Source organism: Orbicella franksi, chromosome 12, assembly GCF_964199315.1.
Source record: "Orbicella franksi chromosome 12, jaOrbFran1.1, whole genome shotgun sequence".
In the NCBI taxonomy this organism is placed as follows: Eukaryota; Metazoa; Cnidaria; class Anthozoa; order Scleractinia; family Merulinidae; genus Orbicella; species Orbicella franksi.
The window spans coordinates 15601426-15614959 of record NC_138156.1 but is presented as its reverse complement, the minus strand read 5'-3'; the positions used below and the strand labels follow the sequence as shown (position 1 = coordinate 15614959).

Below are 13534 nucleotides of genomic sequence, written 5' to 3'. Positions count from 1 at the left end.
AGTTTGTTTTGGACCCCTTCTAACCATTGTCCACATGACTTACAAAAACATATTATTTTTAACAGGTGTTTGACAAGACTTAAAGATACAGTGTACCCATTGCAAAATGGCAGGAAGAGAATTTGCTTTAAAGTTTCTGTTGTTACCCTGCATTACACTTCTGATAGTGTTATTGTGGCAACATGAAATAAATATCTTTTTTCCAGAAAATGCCTTGATTAAGCAACCGGCCACGAGAAGTGCACATCAACGAAATACGGAATTGTCGGTAACATCAAGTGGTGGTGTTGGTAACATCAACAAATCAGAGAGCAACACAAAGACTTGGCTTGTTGTTTACTGGTCGACGTTTTTTGGAAACCGGCTTAATCTACACAAGAAGTGGCTGAAGGGTGAATGCCCAGTACCTTGTGAGTTAACAAGTGACATATCTCGAGCAGAAGAAGCAGATGGCTTTGTTGTCCATGCTAGGGATCCAAGGCCGTTACCTCCTATACAATCTGTACCATGGATTCTACAAATAAGAGAAAACCCGGTGTATACACCACTATTAAAGGATACTGGATATATGTCCCAATTCAACTTACTGAAAAGTTACCGCTTGGATTCTGACTTCCCTGATCCTTCTGTTCTGTTGCCAAATTTAACACCGCCAATTGCTTTTAAGAATAAAACTGGACTTATTATGGCAGCTTTGTCAAATTGTGAGCCTGTGCGAACAGAATACATGCGACAGCTTATGAAATTTGTGCAGGTTGATTCTTATGGAGCTTGTCTTAAAAACAAACAAGGTTTGGTTGGCCGGTATGGTAAGGATAAAGGCACAGATTTCAGAGATGCCAAATCCATTCTGGCCAGACGATACAAGTTTACTTTGGTATTTTTTAACCAAGACTGCGATTATTTTGTCGATGCTCAACTTCACCATGCTTGGGAAGCTGGCTCAGTTCCCATAGTGATGGCTACAGACAAGCTTGATGAGTTCCTGCCTGGTCCATACCTTAATCACTCAGTCATAAAAGTCCGTGATTTCAAGAGCCCACAACTTCTTGCTGATTACATAAAGTATCTTAGCAATAATGAGACTGAGTATAATAAATATCTGGAATGGAAATGGAAAGGTTATGGCGATATCACTGGAACTGCCATTGGAAACTACTGGATGCCAAAGTATCCATTGTATTGTGAAGTCTGTGTTGCACTTTCAGAAGGGCGACAACATAAGGATGGTCTTAAAGCAATACCATGCAATCCAAGGCGTTTTGAAGACTGGGGAATAACAAAGGGAGGCTAGCTTTTCATGTCCATTACAAAGTACTGTCCTTTTTAGTATATATTAATAATTGATATCTGAAAGGGAACTAATAAGGTAGAGTTTGACCCTTCTGCCCAGTGTGCCATCCTCCACAGCCGATCAATCTCTTCTTCTTGAGAGTAAAAATGACTGAAGCATTCCATAATTTTTATCTTTTATCCAGATTGATCATTCTGTTGTCACCTATTCTAGACAGCAAATCTGTTTATGCCGGTCGAGGCTTATGTACGTGTAGAACAAAGTACCCTACTTTGGTACCATTTCAAAAGTTTTAAAACACCTTACATAGCGTAGAAATGTAATAGAAGGAAAGTAAGTTTAACGAGAAGCCTACTGCAAGCTGGGTCTACAGACTTGACCGGACTAGTTGCTACATGATTCTAAATTGAAATGGCTTGCCAGGGATTTTAACGAATAGATTGGATGGAGGTTGTCCAGTGTGATCATAATAATTCAGAATGACTGACCGTTATCTCTTCTAAATTTAATCTTCATTTTGATGTCCAGATTGTTCAGGGGTCATGGTTTTAATTACAATTCTCAGACCACATACAGATCAAAACATAAACTGCCTTTTATGGTCTATCAAAACCATACAGATTGTTTGTTTTTTTTTCGAACTGAAGCAGTTTGTCAATATTTGACAACCCTCCGGAAAGGATGATATGATTTCGCAGGGATCAATTCTGATCTGGCATAGGACCACTGTTTTTTCAAGTGGAATGCTTCAACCATAGTTACTCAGCACTTCACCACTGCTTGGCAAAAAAAACAGAACATTTCACAAATAAGTCGAAGCAGAGGGCATAAGGTTATATTCGTTGAGTAAAGCAATGATTTTTGTTTATCTTTAACTTTCCAGTTTCTTGTTACATACCAGGATCTAAAGTAAGGGTGTTTTGGCATTGAAGGTGTTCAGGAAGGAGAGATGTTACTGATGGTTTATAACTGGGTAAATATCCCAAAACTCTGAAGTGCTTGTTCTTCCTGGTACTTCTGGAGAGGGGAGGGTGGCGCTGTGGGTAACATTGTTGTTTAGGTGCTAAGTGTTTTTGCTATTGTTGTTGCCCGCATAGGGCAGCCTCCTATTTCTGTGTTGATATCTCGACTTGAGGTTATCTGTTTGTTAGCAGTTCCCAGGCCCCACTGCGTAGAAAGTCTGCGAATCTTTGATCGTTCGTACCTTGTACATTCGTCGCGTTCGTTGAGTACTTTGTACATTTGTCATCTCTTATGCGAAAGGAAGCTTTTTACTAAAACGGTAAGTTGCTCAGTAGCTTGTCATGTCAGGTGTAAATTTAAGTATTTGGGGAAGTATTGCTGAGGGTAGCGAACGTTTTGGTGATGAATCGAGGGGAAGACGATATTCTTTCTTGAGTCTCACCGCGCTGGGTCCATGAGTATTGCCCAGCGAGGTATACAGACTGAATTATAATTTGCCCAACGAGGCGAATACAACAAGTGAATTGCCCAACGAGGTGAACAAACTGAATTCTAATTTGCCAAACGAGACGAATAAAATAAGTGAATTGCCCTGCGAGGCGAACAAACTGAATTCTAATTTGCCCAACGAGGCGAATGAGACAAGCAGATTACCTACCGAGGCAAACAAACGGAATAATAACACTTAACATTTGCACCTGACATGACAAGCTACTGAGTAACTTACCGTTTTTGTAAAAACAAAATATCTCTCACGTTTCGTTAGCAGTTTATAATATTCTTTATTATATGGCTTTAGCTTGTGGTCGATATAACGCGCGCTCTGATCGGCTAAGAACGAGATCTGAGCGGTCATTATGCAGCCGTAATGCCCACGGGCCGATTACGGATTATGCAAATTACGAAGAGCCCGGCTCTGAGAATTCAAGCGCATTCAAACGATGAAAGCCGATTGAAAACAGTAAGAGAAAGTAAATTTAATCCGAGTAGCTAAAAGTTTTGAGATTTTTCCTTAAAAAAATTTATATAGAAGTCGTTTTTGAGTTACCAGCCGGAACCTTGGCGGGCGCTGGTGAAAAACAATCAAAGTTTACCGAGTCTGGTAAAGCTAAAATTGCCAAGTGAAAAACACCATCGGCAGATCTGTCATGCATCCTGAGCAGAACACCACGAAGAAACTTATAAGTTATCATCTTAGTCACAACAATCACTGAAACATTGAACTCCGCCACAGTTCTCATCAAATAGATTACCTCGCTTTAACACAAGCAAGTGTAAATCAGCTTCCAGGATCATCAAATATAAACAATCGGGTGGTTTCTGTCGGTAGCAGTGTTTCTGATAACTGCAGATAGTTTTAGACGTTCACAAGGCTTGAAAAGTTCATCCATAAATCCCAGAATGAAGAAGGCGAAGATATGTTGTCCAAAGCGAATGCAGAGCGGATCGAGTTATTCTGAGCAGTACATTCTGAAGCATTAGTATTTTCTTTCACCGAAAGACCGTTGGTTTGGACTATTTTGAAATACTTTCTGTCTTTTCCGTATGCGTTGACGTTTCGCCACAAAAGTCGGAAAAACTCCCCCACCACATTGTGGCACCACGATACTAAAATACCTTTTTGAGGCTGTGACAATCATTTTCCCGTAAAGAAATTTGTGTTTTTCACGGAATACGTAAAGTTCACTGATTGTGTAGTTTTGCCCTGGGTTTGAGACAATGAATGGATCGGTAAACGCGCGCATCCCCGGATGTAAATTGACGACTTCCGCTCGAATAATTTTTTTCTTTTCTTTAATTCATGAGCCATATAATAAACAACTTAATAACCTCGACCGTTCGGTCGTTACGGGAAAATCTCAAACCTCGGCCTACCGTATTGACCTCGCTATCGCTCGGTCAATACGGCAAGGCCTCAGTTTGAGATTTTCCCGTAACGACCTCACTCTCGGTTATTAAGTAGTTAATAATTTTTTGTTATTGAAGATTATTTCGTCAGCATTTATTGCAAGTAGTAGACATCTACAGTGTTATATTTTGTCAATATACAGTTTGTTACTGTTCATGTTACATGATTGTTTGAACTAAAATGTCCATCACGTTTCGATACCAGTTAATCAGAAGGTGAAGAAGAATTATGTTATTGACAATTTTTTTTTATCAGAATTTATTGTAAGTAGTACAAATCTACAAAGAGTAGAAAAAAAAAAATCAAATGTACCAGTAAAAATAAATCGTTCGAGTTAAACATTAGCCTTGTCCGTTTGTCCCACCATCTTTCTACATGGAGCAGCACTTCACTTCCACTATGGAACCACTAGTTTTACTCTTTCTGTCCTAGGTTTGTAAGGCCTTGTCATTGTTCAAATAGGAATTTTGGGTTTTTAGATTTGAGGACCTTGCTTTATATTTAACACACATGACCATAATTGTTATTAATTGTATCCTATAGATAGCTACTTAATGTTTTAGCCGTATGGTTGTTATAAGCAGCTGATACCATATTTGTAAGTTTCAATTAATTGTATCCTTTCCTTTTGTTGGTGTAAATAAATGTTGTTGTTTTTGTAGAACTTGACAGTTCTAAGCAATTTCATTATTTAAGTTGCTATAATTTTTTTGTATAAGTGTGTTACTTTCTAGGAAGTACACATGTATTTTAACTTTCAAAGTTACCCAAGAGTGCACAAGTTCAAAGAATGAAAGAAAAAATTCCTTACGTTAACAGGAGAGCACATTGTCATTACATTTTGGCAGTTTTTCCTCGACACGACAGAAGAATTTGAATTTGTGTCATACTTTTTCTATTTGATATTGTAGCCTTGTGCATACATAACCCAAGGTATAATCCATCAAATATTTCCGTTCGCGCGCGATTCATCTAAACGTGTCACGTGACCAAATATTCCCCAGCTAAAACTGGGAATATCCGAGGATATTCCCCAATTTTCAAAACTGCGCGTGTTACGAAAAATATTTGAAGGATAATAATCACAGTAGCCTCCATTTGGCGCAGAAATATGCTCAGATATATGTCCTTGGACATTATCTGTACCTCAAAGCTCACAGATCTCGAGCTTCGCTCTCGGAAAACTGTTCGCTTCTCGGACAGATAATGTCCGCGGACAAATATCCGTGCATATTTTTACACAAATGGAGGCTATTGTTTATACAACACCCAAATGATAACCTCGTGCACTTGTGTAGTAATTTTGAACGAAATAACACCAGTGTTTTCAATATAAATAAATATTGTTGGTTTTCACGTTACAAGTTGTGCTGGTGAAAGTTTGTGAGAATGCAATAAAGCTGTGGAAACCCATGACTGTAGCTTGTGTGCTCGTTTGATTTTTCGTTCTTCCAAAGTTCTACACGAGTTTCTACACAACTCTATAGGAAAACGCGTTATCTTTTTCTCAAATTAAATTGTGCACAGGCCGTTATCCAATCTTTGGAATGTTTGTTGATAAAACTTGTAATATGTAGTTGTAAATGATGTCAATGTATTTTTCATTTTCTTTATTATGTAATCTCTTTTTAGCTTATGTGTAAGTAATGTGTGGAGACCAGCCTTATTTAACTGTAATATTCTTAAATTAAGTTAAAAAGAGAAAAAAACATAAACGATAGACTGCAGAATCATTTAATTTTTTTCCACGATTTCTTTGAGAAGTTTCTACGCTACTACTCATGTTCAAAGAAAGTTAAAGAAAAGCGAGATTAGGTAGTTACAAAGCCATGCTTTTTAAATCGTAGCAACGAAGAACAGATTTCAGTGATGTATCTTGAGTCTCTTCTTTTCCGTTATTACTCCGAACAGCTGTTTCATACTACCTCATCCTAACATCCACAGATAACCTTGTTCCACTGGTTCGCTTGATAACACCAGCCTACCATCAGGGTATGGCTATGGGGGCAAAACTGGACACAATTATGCCAGTCTTGAATGTGTAAAAAAAGAGCTGATGACCATTGAGGAACAAGCCACTACCCTAACAGAATTCAATATCAGGTTATCGACGCCGTTATTGACGCCTTTTTGAGACACGACAAGATCTCGAGGAGTTGACACACGCCCTTCAATGTATTTTCCATATTTATGAGACGTTACTTCGACTTCTCCATAACCGACGACTGTTCACTATACACCAACGGGTGATACCCACAGCTACCTTGATTATGGGTCCGCCCATCTTTCTCTTTGCAAGAATGCCCAACCCTGGCATTCCATTCCTCCGATAAAATTTTCCAATATGCCGAAGACTACGATCTCAAATTGTTGGAAATGGAGACGATATCCGGACCATGGGACTAGCACCAGCCAGACGCGTGCGAAAGACATCAGCCATGAAAAAACTCCCGCTGGAGAATTCGTCATGAGTGGAAATAATGGAACGACTTGAGAAAGTGCTCCTGGTTTTCATTGACACCCAAAGAACCAGGAAGTTAAGACCATTTTACAATTTCAATCGGTGTTGTAGCCGATGACGCCGTCAAAAAGAACGTCTTAGAGACCCTTTGATATCACTTAGCTAGAGTGATGCAACCTACTCAACAATCGTTCCGGAGGCCACAAACGTGTTGCACCTCGTCAGCATCGGCTATCTACCATGCGTTTCACACCAGAATCACTCTTGAATTGATAACTCTTATCACTGTTGAATTGATAGCGAATTATCTTTTTTTTCTGGCTAAGTTAAGCGATACTGTTGAGAGAACGACCATTGTTGTGAGCAAGTATTCACTTCTCGTACACCATGTACTGTTTACATTACAATAATAACGATCGAAAATATCCCGGATTGACATTTTTACATCCTCCAGCCGGTGAAGACTGTTACGGCTGCGAAATGATTCAAATGTACCTCAGACTAAAACATGCAGAAGACGATGATTCACGAATCACGTTTAATTCAGTTCTGTTCGGGCTAAACGTCTTGTGACCAAACCATCAGTAATCGCCGGAGAGAAGAAACATCTGTCATCTGTACTTGTTTCTAACGGATATCCCTCCTCTTTTGTACAGAAGATCACAAAGGCACGAACAACCCCGAGAAGAGAGCCCGTCGCGGAATTTAAATCCACCGCCGTTTTACCTTATGTCCAAGGAGTTTCGGAGTCTCTCCGCCGCTGCCTAGAACAACAAGGCATTCGCACCGTCTTCAAGGCCGACACGACACTTCGGTCACACTTAGTGCGACCAAAGGACACCGTCAACCCGGCTAAACAAGATGGTGTTGTCTACAGGATTCCCGGTGAGTGCGGCAAAGTCTACATCGGGGAAACAGGGAGATCTATGCAGGAGAGGATCAAAGAACACGACAGGGATATACGACTCGCCCGTACCCAGACCTCTGCCGTTTCTGAACACACCCACGAGACCGGCCACTATCCTATCTGGAATGAGGTGAAGTTTATTAATCGAGATCCTCACTGGTACACACGTAGGGTCAAGGAAGCTATTCACCTAAGACTTCACCCTAATAACATCAACAGGGATAGTGGAATTGAAATTCCTGGAGCATGGATGCCCACGATCAAAAAACACAACAACAGGAGAACGGTACAACAGCGGACCACTGAGGGAACAGCTACTTCCCGGAACAGTGGAATAACAGGAGGATCGAAATGCACCAATCACAGCCGACCTTTGTGATATAAATGATACCGTGCAATCAGTCGACCTTATCGCCTGAAGAAGACTAGCAGTAAGCAGTCGAAACGTCGCGATCTACATCTCAAGTGACTACATCGTGAGACAAACGATAATACACTTTATTAATTCAGTTCTGCCTTAAAATAAAGCTTGTAATCGTGTTTCACAGAGAAATGATAACTTCAATCAATGATGCCTAAAGTTTGGAATGCTACAGAAGTGTTTATTTTTAGATCTAAACCTGATTTCGCGGGAAGGGAATGACGTAACTCACGTTCAGTGGAATTTGGCAATGAAAAGAGAGCTATAAATAGTCCATGAACAAGACCCTTAATTCACAATCGGGCTACAATTTTTTGGATTAATAACACGGCTACAATTTTCGTGATTAATAACACGTACTTTATTTATACCTTTAATATTTCTGATCTACTTACTAATTACGATTTTAAAGAAGGAAAAACCCACTTCGCCGTTCTTGAACCACTTAGTGCTGTTAAATTATAATAACTAGTTGCCTATTAGCAGTGAATACTGACTGCAATGTATGGCGAAAGGGATTGAGAGTTAAACCAGACGATTATTTGTTGTGCATTTGTGTAGCCTCCTTTCCAGCAGTTGTAGCATGTTACGCAATGCTTTGAAACCTATGTTGCGTTCTAGACATCATGAGGGCTGCTGTTACGCAGCAAGTAACCTTTAATTGCATAGGAAAGAGGTTGCCAGGGCTACAAATGTTTCTTCGATCTAGTTTCAAGGGTCTAATTGCTCCAAAGTGGGTTAACTTGACTCTGAACAAAACCATTAACCCTGAGTGCTAAACCCTGCTTTGAGTAACCGGACCAAGAACTCAGTACAAGCAAAACACAGGTTAATTTTCAACAATATATTTTAGTACTGAACTAATTCTAGGTTTAGGCCGGAAGGTATGACGAACCGACAAATGTACCCGAGAGGTGTGGTAGTTGACAATGTCTAACTGAAAAGGAGTCTGAATTGGTTGTATGAGGTGACTGGAGTAAAAGAAATGCATAAAATGTAAATGAACATAATAAGTTAAAGTTCAACAAAACTGAATCAACTTTAATTTAAGACAAACATTTCAGAATCAACATGTGTTCAAACCCTAACAATCCTAACGAAGAAAACGTTACAACTATTCTAAGCCTCCCACGCTTAACTTCCCTCTCTTTGCTCGGGAAGTTAAGCGTGGGAGGCTTATTTTGTCCGTTCTCTTCCAAATTTATCACTGCTGTGTCCAGAACCCTCATCATACATGTGTGTGTGTTACGCAAACAACAGTATAACAATAAAATTGCGCGAGCGGTCCAGCGAAGCTGTAATGTCTGTAATCAATATGCGCGGATGTGCCACAGAAAATATTTTCTTGAAGAAATGCCTGAACTGATTATATACAAAAGTGTGCCAGAATATTTTCCTATTGAAGAAGTATCTGCACAAGTATATACGCCGAGATGGCAGCCGCAAGATATTCGTCCGATGTTCTGCAAATGTTTTACGGCCCAATACCGAATGAGGAAAAAAGAAATCTTCCTGAACCGTTAGAACCAGATTTGACCGTATTATATGATGGGTTTAAAGTATACCAAAACAATTTTCAGGAATGGCTTCGTGTGTGGAGAATGGATGTATCCCAAGAAAATCCAAACAATAAAGATCTTCTAATGTTTGCAAGAGAAAATAAAGAAAAGTTCACTGATTTGGTTGAACGAGAAATCCTAAAGTTAAAAAGCGTAAAAGTAAGTTTTGGGTTACAAGTAAAGTTTTCAGTAGAAAGAAACGGTGAAAACGCAACACATGAGTCATTATTTTGGAAAAGAAAAAGAAACGCACGTTTTCAACAGGCGTGATGAGGACCAGATAAAAGAAAAATTTGATGAATTCATTGAAAAGGCAAAAGGAGAAATAGAAAACTGGTCTGAGAAGGGATCAGGATGGGAAGTTGAAAAGATAGAGATTGCGTACGTGAATGTCGCACGCTATAAGCCACTTCGCGGAGGAACCTATTTACCTCTTCCAGCCAATCTGGCGAAAAAGAAGGCAATAATAAACGTGCAAAACAGAGACAACGAATGCCTGAAGTGGGCGCTCAGAGCTGCTTTATTTCCTCCAAAAGATGGAAAGAACCCGCAAAGACCAAGCAAATATCCGGTTAACGATGGTATTAACTACGAAGGCATTGTCTTCCCAACACCATTTGATCAAATAAAGAAGCTTGAGGCGCAAAACGCAAACCTCGCAATAAATGTATTTGGCTGGGAAGACAATTGTGTGGTTGTGTACAGGAAAAGCAAAAAAGAAGCGAACGTGCGGTGGATAAACCTGATGTTAATTGAGTCAGGGGAAATTCAGCACTATTGTTGTGTAAAACGGTTGAATGCTTTGCTCTTCGATCAGAGCAAAAACAGAAATGCAAAGCACTTTTGCGTGATGTGCTTAACTGGTTTCTCAAGAGCAGGCTTACTCGAGGACCACAAAAAATATTGCAACGGAGTGAACGGCGTGCCGACAAGGATCGTGATGCCAGAGGAGGGGAAAAACACCCTTTCCTTCCAAAATCATCAAAAACAGATGAAGATGCCCTACGTGATATATGCGGACTTTGAGGCTTTAGTCAGAAAGATTCCAGGATGTGAGCGTGGGCCAGAGAACAATCAAAGAAGCTACCCAGAGAAGACCGAAAGGCACGAGGCATGCGGGTATTCTTACATGGTTGTGAGAAGTGACGGTGAAGTTTCAGGGTCAAAGGTTTACATTCTGCAGGAAGAGGTGAAAATAAGAGAGAGTTTGGCCGCACCAAAGCCGATTGTGATGACGGCCGAAGACTGGGAAAAATTCAAAAAAGCAACTGATTGCCACATTTGTAACAAAAGTTTGATAAAAGATGAATTCTTAGATTCTTTACCTGTTTAGAACATTGAAGAAGCCGGTGAAGAAGGCAGTGGAAAATGCAGTTATTGGGGTCAAGGCCACAAAAAATGTTTTTACATAGCACAGAAAGAACAGCAAAGGGGTGTTCAAAGCCTAAAAAGATTGACAGACAAAAAAGACCAGTTGGAAGCAAAATCACAGGAAAATTGTAAGTTCTGTGGAAACTCTTTACTTCAGAAAAACTTCAGAGACGCAGTAAAGGACCATTGCCACATAACGGGCAGGTACCGCGGAGCCGCGCACAGCGAATGCAATAAGAAATTGCGAATAAATCCAAAGACTGACCAAATACCACAACCTGAGGGGCTACGACGCACACCATTTAATGCAAGCGATGTCACAGCTGCAGAAAGAGGTGAAATGCGTCGCCAACAACATGGAGAAATATATCACATTTTCAGTCGGAGGTCTGCGTTTCATCGACAGCTTGAACTTTTTGCAAGGAAGCCTTGATTCACTTGTAAGCGCAACACCAAAGGAGTCATTGAAAATAGCATCAACGATTTCGAAAGGTAGCGACCTACTTTACAAAAAAGGGATCTACCCTAACGAGTACATGGGCTCATGGGAAAGATTTAGCGAGACAAGGCTTCCGGACAAAGAGAAGTTTTACAGCAAGCTGAACGACGAGCACATAATAGACGAAGAGTACGCGCACGCGCAGACTGTCTGGGAGGCTTTCGAATGCAAAACGCTGGGCGATTATCACGATCTTTACGTGAAAACGGATGTCGCGCTGCTGGCGGATGTTTTTGAGAACTTCCGAAACCTGTGCCAAGAGCAGTACGGGTTAGATCCGGCGCATTATTTCACGTCGCCAGGCCTGAGCTGGGACGCTCTCTTGAAAAAGACGGGGGTCGAGCTTGAGTTATTCACAGACCTTGAAATGCATCTCTTCGTGGAAAGGGGAATGCGGGGCGGAATCTCCATGGTAAGCAAGAGATACGCTAAGGCAAGCAACCCGCTAGTACCGGACTATGACCCAAGCAAGCCAAAAAAATACATCATGTATCTCGACGCAAACAACCTTTACGGATGGGCAATGAGCAAGCCCCTCCCGAAAAGATATTTCAAATGGAAACGTGTTATGCCCACAGAGGAGGAGATCCTAAAGAAAAAAGAAAACGCAAAGAATGGTTGGATTCTTGAGGTTGATCTTGAATATCCAGCAGAACTGCATGAGGAGCACAACAGCTATCCCCTGGCGCCGGAGAAAAAGGTCGTGAAAAAAGAATGTATGTCGGAATACCAAAAGAGGTTGGTGAAAAATCTGGATCTGAAACCCCCGGACAGCAAGAAGCTGCTGCTGACACTTGAGGACAAAAGCAACTATGTCGTGCATTACAGAAACTTGCAGTTTTATCTGAAGCAGGGCATGAAACTAAAGCGCGTACACAGAGTGTTAGAGTTCGAACAAGAATGCTGGATGGAGCCGTACACCCGGATGAATACAGAATTCAGGAAAAACGCAAAGAGCGACTTTGAAAAGAACTTTTACAAGCTCATGAATAACTCAGTTTTCGGCAAAACCATGGAAAACCTGCGTAACCGCGTTGACATAAAAATAGTGCGAAGCAATGAGACGGACAAAATAAGGAAATTGATTGCCAGCCCTTTGTACTCAAGGCATGTTATATTTTCAAACGACATGGCAGGAATCGACATACGAAAAAGCAAGCTGCTTCTCAACAAGCCGGTCTACACGGGGATGACGATCCTTGACAACAGCAAGATCCTGATGTACGACTTCTTTTACAACGAGCTGAAAAAACAATACGGCTCAAGGTGCGAGCTCTTGTACACAGACACCGACAGCCTTCTGTTTGAGATCGAAACGGATGACATCTACAAAGACATCGAAACAAACAAAAATCTGTATGATACGAGCGACTTCCCGAAAGAGCATCCACTCCACTCAAACACCAACAAAAAAGTCTTGGGCAAAATGAAAGACGAATGTGCCGGAACCCCCATAGCAGAGTGCGTGTGTCTGAGACCGAAAATGTACTCTATCTTGAAGGCGGACGAAAAAAATATCAAAAAAGCAAAGGGCGTAAAAAAGAGCGTTGTCAAGAAACAAATAATGTATGAACAGTACAAGGAAACGCTTTTTGGTACGAAACAGCCAAGGCATGGAATGAACATTCTTCGAAGCGAGGGACACGAGATCTACGGCATGCATGTAAACAAAATTTCGCTTTCACCGTTTGATTCAAAGCGATGGATAGGTGACGATGGTATACATACAAAAGCTTACGGTTACACCAGCTTTGATATATTGCCAATATTAACGGATGATGAACTTAGAGAGTTGGAAGCCGAAGTTTCAAAGTTGCTCAGTGGGTAACTGTGTGTTTGGAGGGACAACCAGCAGTTCTTCACGCACGAAGCCGCGCTTGGAACCGTCGTGCAAATAGTAGAGAACGGGTTGATTCGGTTTGGTAAAAGATCTTTCAATGCTGTAAACCTTCAAAGACCAGATTGGATCTGTGGCTCTTTTTACACCGCCTTCAAGCTCTCCGGGCTGGTAGAGATAACGAACTTGGACAAGGGAGGGGAGAATTTTTTCGTTTTTTCCAACAGGCCTTGAATAAGGTGTCGATAGCCTTGCATAAACAGCTTTTTCTTTGATGGCAACGGCGGGTTTCTTCCCGATAAGGCTTGTTACC

The 13534-nt window shown here is 40.9% G+C and overlaps 2 protein-coding genes across 2 annotated transcripts; both read left to right on the top strand.

Moving 5' to 3' along the window:
• The first annotated feature begins 106 nt into the window (after positions 1–106).
• Positions 107–1294, top strand: LOC145464321 (GDP-fucose protein O-fucosyltransferase 4-like). The gene has a single exon (XM_081448167.1). The coding sequence runs from the start codon at positions 107–109 to the stop codon at positions 1292–1294; it is 1188 nt and encodes a 395-aa protein (XP_081304293.1).
• Positions 1295–9388: 8094 nt separating this feature from the next.
• Positions 9389–13212, top strand: LOC145462251 (uncharacterized). The gene is made up of 5 exons (XM_081445754.1): positions 9389–9673; positions 9828–10703; positions 10848–11220; positions 11645–12491; positions 12651–13212. The coding sequence occupies exons 1-5, from the start codon at positions 9389–9391 to the stop codon at positions 13210–13212; spliced, it is 2943 nt and encodes a 980-aa protein (XP_081301880.1).
• Positions 13213–13534: the final 322 nt, after the last annotated feature.